This window comes from Plasmodium fragile (genome assembly GCF_000956335.1).
Source record: "Plasmodium fragile strain nilgiri unplaced genomic scaffold supercont1.94, whole genome shotgun sequence".
In the NCBI taxonomy this organism is placed as follows: domain Eukaryota; phylum Apicomplexa; class Aconoidasida; order Haemosporida; family Plasmodiidae; genus Plasmodium; species Plasmodium fragile.
Genome location: NW_012192674.1, coordinates 49276 through 57503, shown reverse-complemented (window position 1 = coordinate 57503; position 8228 = coordinate 49276). Strand labels below are relative to the sequence as shown.

General features: G+C 38.3%; 2 protein-coding genes across 2 annotated transcripts; both read left to right on the top strand.

The window, feature by feature from the left end:
* Nucleotides 1–1139: 1139 nt before the first annotated feature.
* On the top strand, nt 1140–1814 carry AK88_05110 (uncharacterized protein; the record flags this gene model as incomplete). Its single annotated transcript, XM_012482712.1, has 1 exon — nt 1140–1814. One exon carries the CDS (start codon nt 1140–1142, stop codon nt 1812–1814), a length of 675 nt encoding a protein of 224 aa, XP_012338135.1.
* Nucleotides 1815–2772: 958 nt separating this feature from the next.
* AK88_05109 (uncharacterized protein) lies at nt 2773–3868 on the top strand (the record flags this gene model as incomplete). Its single annotated transcript, XM_012482711.1, has 3 exons — nt 2773–2853; nt 3056–3603; nt 3745–3868. The coding sequence occupies 3 exons, from the start codon at nt 2773–2775 to the stop codon at nt 3866–3868; spliced, it is 753 nt and encodes a 250-aa protein (XP_012338134.1).
* Between the last annotated feature and the right edge of the window lie 4360 nt (nt 3869–8228).

Sequence of the window (8228 nt, the reverse complement as noted above, 5' to 3'; positions counted from 1 at the left end):
AAAAAAAAAAAAAAAAACAAAGGGGGAAGCAGGAAGGAAGCGGTGTGGATTAGGGGGAAATGATTGATGCGTTTTATAATCCATAGAAGGAACACAGACGCAGAGAATTATTCTGCCATTTTAAAATGTACAAATGTGGACATTTTGCTGTTGCAAAGTTTGGAATTTTTTTTTTTTTTTTTTTGTTTTCCCCCTTGGGATAGCTTTTCTCCTTCCAATGGGAACAATGAGAAAAGTTTCTCCCACGGCATTTATATGTGCGGGGCTGCTTCCTGCGCGGTCAAAATTGGAACAACTTTTGGGGACACCCCCCGTTTTCCGCAATTGCCCCATGCACTTGCCAATTGTCCATAAAAAGTCCTTTCTTCCCTTTAGTAAAATTATGAACAAATAAAAAAAAAAAAAAAAAAAAAAGGCCGCGCATTTAGCTAATTCTTATGTCACACCAACGCATTAACTGGTGCTATTTATTTTGTGTTTCTACAAATAAAGGGGAGACAGAGAACAAAAAAAAAATGAATAAAACATTGTCCACAAGGATGTCCACGTAAATTATATATACAGCCACGGAAGGACTAATTTTCCACGCCGTTCGCGTACGTGCCAGTGACTGCACATATATAATAAGGCATTCCGACGTATACATATTTTTTGAACACAACGGGTGGAGTGGAGAAAGCATAAGCGAAACAGCGTGGTGCTCCATCAGGTGCGTCTTCCCCGCTCGTCTGCATAACTATTGTGACACGTATTTATTTTTTTATACATCTTTAAAGGTGACAATTTTTTTTTTTTTTGTCCCCACATGATTGACATTTGAAGTGGGTGTTTTGTACGGGATGAACCTCGTTAAGGACTGAGGGGGTATAATAAACCGCCTGGACGGGACGCACAAAATTGACAAAAAAAAAAAAAAAACCCATAACGTAGCACAGCCATAGCAGCTCATCGGTCACATCTCTTTATCGCGTAAGGCGACGATCCGCACAGCCCACTTTTTTTCACCACCACAACATGTATCGCATTTTGTACCAAATTTTATACTACATTTTCTATCGCATTTTATACCGCATTCTGTACCGCATTTTGTACCGCATTTTGTATCACATTTTGTATTATCCCGTGGGCGCTTTTGCAAGATGATTAAGAAGCGGAAGGTCCGCATGGATGGTAAGGGGAACAGGAGAGTGCCATTTTCGAAAGACGAGGAACTGAATGTGGCTCCTGCCGTGGGGACCGGAAAAGAAAAAAAAAATCATGCAAGTGAAGATGAGGAGGATGAGGAAGAAAACAAATTAAATAAATTAAAAGCATCCCAAAATTTAAAACTACTACAATATGTGAGGTTGAAGAAGAAAGGAATAAATGCGGACAACCTAAGTAGTGATAACGTAACCACACAGGACGAAGAAAATGAACACAAATTACACGAAAAGCATTTCACCAAAAATGTCACTGAGAAGGAAATTGAAGAGGCACACATAGAAAATTTCATTCGAAAAAATATGGGTCAATTCTACCAAGACGATAAACGGAACAACTCCAAACGGGGCGGCGACGGCGGTGCCAGTGATGGGGATGGGTATGGCGATGGGGATGGCCATGCGCATGTCGATGATGACCCAGTGAAGGACCTGTACAAACTCTCCGACCACCTAAAAGTCAAAAGCTCTGTTACCAGTAACACAGAGAAGCTAAACTGCATCACAGGCATAACGGAGGTTCCCTTGCCCATCGAGGTGAAACTCAAAAATATTGAAGAGACGGAAAAGATGAAAAGGAAGCTTCTGAAGAAGGCCAAGCTTATAAATTGAAGGAAGCAGAGCTAGCCAAATGAACGAGCTAATTTCGTAAATGTTTTTAACGTGTATAGAGCTGCATCATGCCCCCCTCATGGGTGGCAAACGCGACGTTGTCCACTTGTAGGAACTCACACACGCGTTTCCCGTTTGCAGAGTTCTTCATCCCCCCTCCCCATCATTTAGTCGTTATCAAAACGCTGATGCGATTTTTTTTTTTTTTTTTTTTTTTTTTTGTGTGTGTGTTCATAATGATTTCAAGCGGGTGAGAAGAGACAGTAGCTTAGCCACTTTTTAAATTTAATACGAAAAGTGGGAACAAGCGTTTTTGTTTTTTTTCACTCTCTTTCATTTATTCCCTCCATTGGATCAGTATTATTATTATTATTATTATTATTATTATTATTGTTATTATTTTTACCCTGTTAGCGATTCCCTCTGTTGCTTCAACAAAGGGGAACAAATATTTTTAATTAAATTTTTTTTGTGTCTTTATTTGTCTCAAATGTGTGTCTGTGAGAATGTTTCATTTTCCACACAATTTTGCGTAATAATTCTTTTTTTTTTTTTTTTTTTTTGTGCTCTTACCCGCGTTGCGAAGGAACATCACCCAAACAGCATATCATTTGCAAGGCGTGTATTTTCGCCGTTCTTCCTTTCCCTTGTCGTTTTCACCCCCTTTTTATTTCCTGCTCAGCGAAATATAAAGCGCAGAGGTTCACCCCGAGCGTGTGCATTTGGAAGCGCGTCGTGCACTGCTCCTACACATGACGTTAATCATTTTTCCCTCATAAGTAAACCATTTTATTTGGTGAAAAGGAGAAATTTAGAACAGTTCCCCTTTGTAGGAGGGGACCCATCGGAGCATCGACATTCATCCGCGTGGAAGCGCGTACGGGGTGCATTTACAAACCGTCGCGCATCATTCCTCACCTCTCCTTACCGCTGATCGGCTCTCTCCCCGCTGGACAAAATGGATAGTCTGAATTCGCTGGAGTCCATTTACCAGGAGTACGGAAGTGCGCACAGGTATTATGGGGCGAACGATTCTTTGGTAAGGTAAAAACGTGAGCGCAGGGAAAGAGCACTAAAGATGCCATCCGAGTAGGGTGCATCTGTACAGCGTTGTTACCCCATCGGACACCACCCCTAAAGGGTGAACATTCCCCACGAAGGGCAACACTTCCGTTGATGCTTTGCAGTACCCCTGTTCATTAACCCTCCTTTTTACATGGTGGCCCCGCCCCCACCCCCAGAGCGCAGAGTCCAATGAAGAATCGGACAGCTCTGAAAAAAGGAAAAGCCTCAACGAAAACGTGAACAATGAAGAGAGCCAAAGAGTGGAAAAATACATCAGCCTTGAAAAAACGACAAAAATCTGGGCAGGCACAAACCAAATCATTAACTACAAGAAGAAAGATTTGCACGAACTGCAAAAAATGGTTTACATGCATAATAAGAAAGAAATAAATTTTTCCACAAACAGGAAAATATTAAACATAAATAATAACAAATTGGAAAACACAGAGTTGTTAAAGGACCTCCTACCTTACATCTACCAACAGAAGGGTATGCAAATGTTAGGAGATTACTATTCTGGCATCATTTGTCTCGACATATCATTCAATGACCTGGTCGGAGTGGGAGAGCAGTTGCTTTGCCTGAGTAACCTAAAGGTGTTGTACTTGCATTCAAATAAGATTGAGTGTATTGAGGAAATTCAAAAGTTGGCTTCTCTGTCCAAATTGAGAAAACTCACTGTGCAGAATAACCCCGTTATGGATGTCTACGGCAAGTTCTATCGGTACAGAAATGGGCGCGTGCGAAGGGCGTCTTCGGCGTGTCACACGTTTCCCTCTACGCAGTTCCTCCGCGTAGCTTCATTTTTATATATGTATATATACATATGGCAGTAGTTGTGTTGTGGTCCCTTCCCATTTTTCAGCCCCTTCGTTATTCACTACCTGCCCCAAATAAAGTCCCTGGATTTTTACGACATTACAAAAGTGGAGAGGAACAAAGCAGAGATTGCGTTTAACACGCACAAGTATAAGTTCAACTTGGTGTGAAGTTGCTCACAGAGAGAGACACACACCAGTGGCGTTTTCCTTGTGTTTTGTAAATGTTAACGCGTTAATGCGTTACACCGTGCTAATGTGGTACCCGCTACTGCTAGGCCATAGGGCCATTTCCGCCCACAACCGTTTTAGCAACCTTGTGGACACCCCGAGCGCACTTCGTCTTCTCTTTTTAATCCCCCCCAAAGGAAAAAACCACTTGGGGTAAGCATATACACGTAAGTCACCACCCACCTATCTCTTTTTTTTGTGTGTACCTCGGTAACGATTTTCCTTATTCACATTTTTGCTATAAAATATGGTGCAGATATCATACTTCTTTCAATTTTAAAAACGAACCAGGTGGTAATATCACATGCATGGAGGCGCGAAAAGGATTCATGCTTTTTGCCATTTTTTTCAATAATTCCCCTTGGGGAGGACAACGAAACAAAAGTGGTCTACACGGCAAAAATTGTATCCTTTTTTGGAGGCCACGAAATTAAGTGCCAAATTTTTTTTGCCTCAATTGTGCATGCTGTGTCACGTCAGCGCATGTGTTGGAAGTAAAAATTGCCTTATCCTTAAAAGGAAATGAACGCAAAAAGTTGTGTACTATTTGATCTTCTGTTACGCTTATAAGGCGACATAAAAGCAGAACAGGTGAACACCTGAATGGATAACTTCACAATTGTTCGTTCTCCCCAATATGTGTGTAAAAGAGGATGAAGCGGGGAGTATTTTATATGCGCAAGCAAATGAGTGCCACCTTTTTTTCTCGCGACAAAATTATTTGTGATAATGCCAAAAATAAAAAAAACAAAAAAAGCAACGCCGTATTTTTGGTACAAAAAAAAAAAATGCGACAAATTGTTCGTTTAATCGTCCTTTTTTTTTTTTTTTTTTTATGACCAGTTCATTTTTTTTTTTTTTTTTTTTTTTTTCCCTTTTTTTTTTTTTTTTTTTATGACCAGTTCATATTTTTTTTTATCATCTTTTTATGACCTGTTCATATTTTTTTTTTTTTTATTATTTGTCCCGTCACTTCCAAAACAGACCACAGACTTGGGCGAACTGTTGTTTTGCTTCCCCAGGCAGCATTTGTAAGAAGTGCTGCACACATATGAAAGAACGAGTGTCAACTTATTAGACCACGTAAATTATACACATAACAACGTTTAGACGGATACAAATGAGAAGAGACAGTTTTTTTTTTGTCGCACGAGGGATATACTTCATTTTGCTTTCATGTGTGAAAAATTAAAAAAAAAAAAAAAGGCAATTTTGTTGAGCTCCAATTTGGAGTAAACCAACTGTTTTATTTTCTCACCTATTTGAGCAGCACAAGTCGAATTGCTCTAGAACATGTGAGAGGGGGCAAATAAGCGCATGTAGAATTAAGCATATAGAAATGTGTTGTGTTAATAAATATTTGCATCCACAATGTGTGTACAATATGCATACTCCCTTTCCTACGCCTTTTCGATGTTCAAACATTTATATACACAGTCGAGTGGTATTTACAGTAAAGCGCGGTGTGCCAATTTGGAAATTTTGTTTTTCACTTCTTTTGTCATGTTTGTTACATTCACCACTTTCGCCTTTTCCACACTTCAATATGAAGACAAAATAAAAAACAAAATTATGTCCAAGTGGACGAAGCAAACAGCTGTTCTTTACGTGCGCATAAATTTGTATATGCGTTTTTCCTGTTTTACCGCCCGTCGCACTTTAAGCGTCTAACTCGTTCATGTGTGTATGGACGCGTCACGCGCATGACACAAATTCTACAACGGTGTTGTCTAAGGGCATTTATTCGTTTTTTTTTCCATTTCGATTGACGTCATACTGTCCTGCTCCGCTTTAACGAATTTTCCTTGAAGATGCGTGAGTACAATTCCGTTGCAGAGCGAATTGCACCTCTATCTATTTCCTTTTTTTTTTTTTTGTTTTTTTATTTTCATTTATTTTTTTTTGCGTCTGTCATACTTTTAATTAATTTTCCCTAATTCAAGTTAATTTAATTAAATTTAATTTTTCGCGTCTAGCATTTATGCACTACAATTTGGCGCCGTTGTTGTGTTATGCATGTGTGTTTTTTGTTTTTTGTTTTTGCCAACTCCACGTGCGCTTCATTCCGTGTTCGGGAACGCGGAACACGATTCAAATTAGCACCTCTGTGATTTTCGTTGCGTATATATATCTTTATATTTGCGTCGTAGACGTCTCAGGGGCACGCGCGGCTGCAGCTCGTTCGCTCATCTGTGTCGCGTGCTCATCTAATCACCCACTTGTCCTTCCGGCGCGTTGTAAAGCGCCCGCCAACTCGCTTGACAAACAGCTTAATCACTTTGTCCCCCGCTCATTTCCGTTTCGTTTTTTTTTTTTTTTTTTTTTATTTACTTTTTTTTAACCTCCCTGCAACTTGCCCGTTGCGAATCCGTCTGGATTCACACCTCGCGTTTTCATGACGTAATGAATTTTTTGTTTCTTCTACAAAGACAAATTTGACATGACTTCAAAAAGTTTAAAAAGTTCAAAAACTTAAAAATGATGCCAAAAAGATTTTTTACAAGAGTTTACTAAATTTAAAATGTTTACAGAAATATAAAGAGCTTAGGAAAAGTGTAATAACTTTTTTTTTTTTTTTTTTTTTTTTTAACAGAATTTTAGATTTAGTACACTCCCCTGTTCATGCTGCCATGTTCCATTACACGTCACTACGGCCATGAGTGCTTCAAGTGAATACCTTCACGCCGATTGCGTTCTACATGTGACTTCTTTTTACATATGACTGCGTTCTATACGTGTTTGTTTCCTACACACGTTTGTTATGTACACCCGTTTGTTTCCGTCCTTTTCTTCTATCTAATTTTCCCTTGTTCATTTCTCGTCCCACGAAATTCGAACCACACTTAATCTGTGTGTAACTCAATCACACATTAATGTATACACACTCGTACAGACACGAGTAGTTGTGTTTATGTGCCCCTGTTCATGCGCACGTACAAGTGTGCGCACTTTCAATTACACAACTCTTTTTATTGTGGAAAATTTACATGCACCAAAAAAAAAAAAAAAAAAAAAAAAAACTTTTAATGTCATTTTTTTTTTTTATTACTAAGACCATATGGATTTATTTTTCATTTTATTCATGTTTAATTATACATTTTAAATTATTTTTAATAGAAAGGAAAAAAAAAAAAACAAAAAAGCAAATATACGTACAACTGCAGAGCAATCATCCGTCCTACACCCTTTCCGTTATATTTTATGTACATTTGCACATATGCAAACTTACACCCCCAGAATTGCCTTCCCTACACAACTTGCAAAACTGATTCATCCTACTGCACCTCCTTGACTGTCCGCTCGTCCATAAGTATTTGTGCTACCTGCATCTTTCCCTCCCCCCCTTTGGTTGTTTATCATTTGCCATATATACACGAGGAAGCATGCGCCCCCCAAAGTGTACATAACCACCGACTGTAACATTGTCTTAACTGCACACGCACTGCACTTGTTAAATTTTACATGCATGTGGATGAAACAAAGCGACTAGGGCACACACACAAAAAAAAAAAAAAAAAGAATAAAAGATAAGAGCGGAAAACGGTAACTAACATAGCAGAGCTGACCACCTCTTTACGTTTACTTTGTTCCATGTTGAAATTTAATTCTTTTTTTTACAAACGTATGCATATGTTTGCTTCATCTACATGTGTATACCCGTATAAGACGTTTCTTGCCTGAGCTCGGCAAGCTCCCCTCCTCCCATACCCTATTACTCGCTGTGTATCTTTTTATATGCATTATCTCCTTTCACGAATCTCACCAAATTAAGTCATTTTTTTTTTTTTTTTTTAATGATAAAAAGTAAGAAGACAAGACAGTTATTATTATTTTTTTTTATTTTTTTTATTCATTCGAATTCTATTTTATAATTCGCTTTTTCAATAAATAAAAAATTGTGCATAAGCGTATTCATATTTTTATCCGACGTGTCCGTCATTCAGTCTCTCCCTGTGTGCACCCTACAACGAGCAGACTTAATTTATAATTTGGCTCTTTAATTTTTGAATTTTTTTTGTGAACCGCTTGCTTTTTTATTTATTACTTATGCGTCGCGTTGCTATGCGCATCTTTCAGTTTGATTCGCCACCCCCCCTCATCCACATTTGTCTAATGCGCCTTCAAAAATAGAAGAAGCAATTTTTTTTTTTTTCATTACACCTTTTTTGTTCACACGGTTGCTACTGTACCGTTGTTGCTTCTAAGCCTATTTTTTTTTATTTTCATTAATGATAGAATTCAATTTCTAATTATTATCTGATACTTGTCCCTTTTTTTTTTTTTTTTTTTTTTTTTTTTT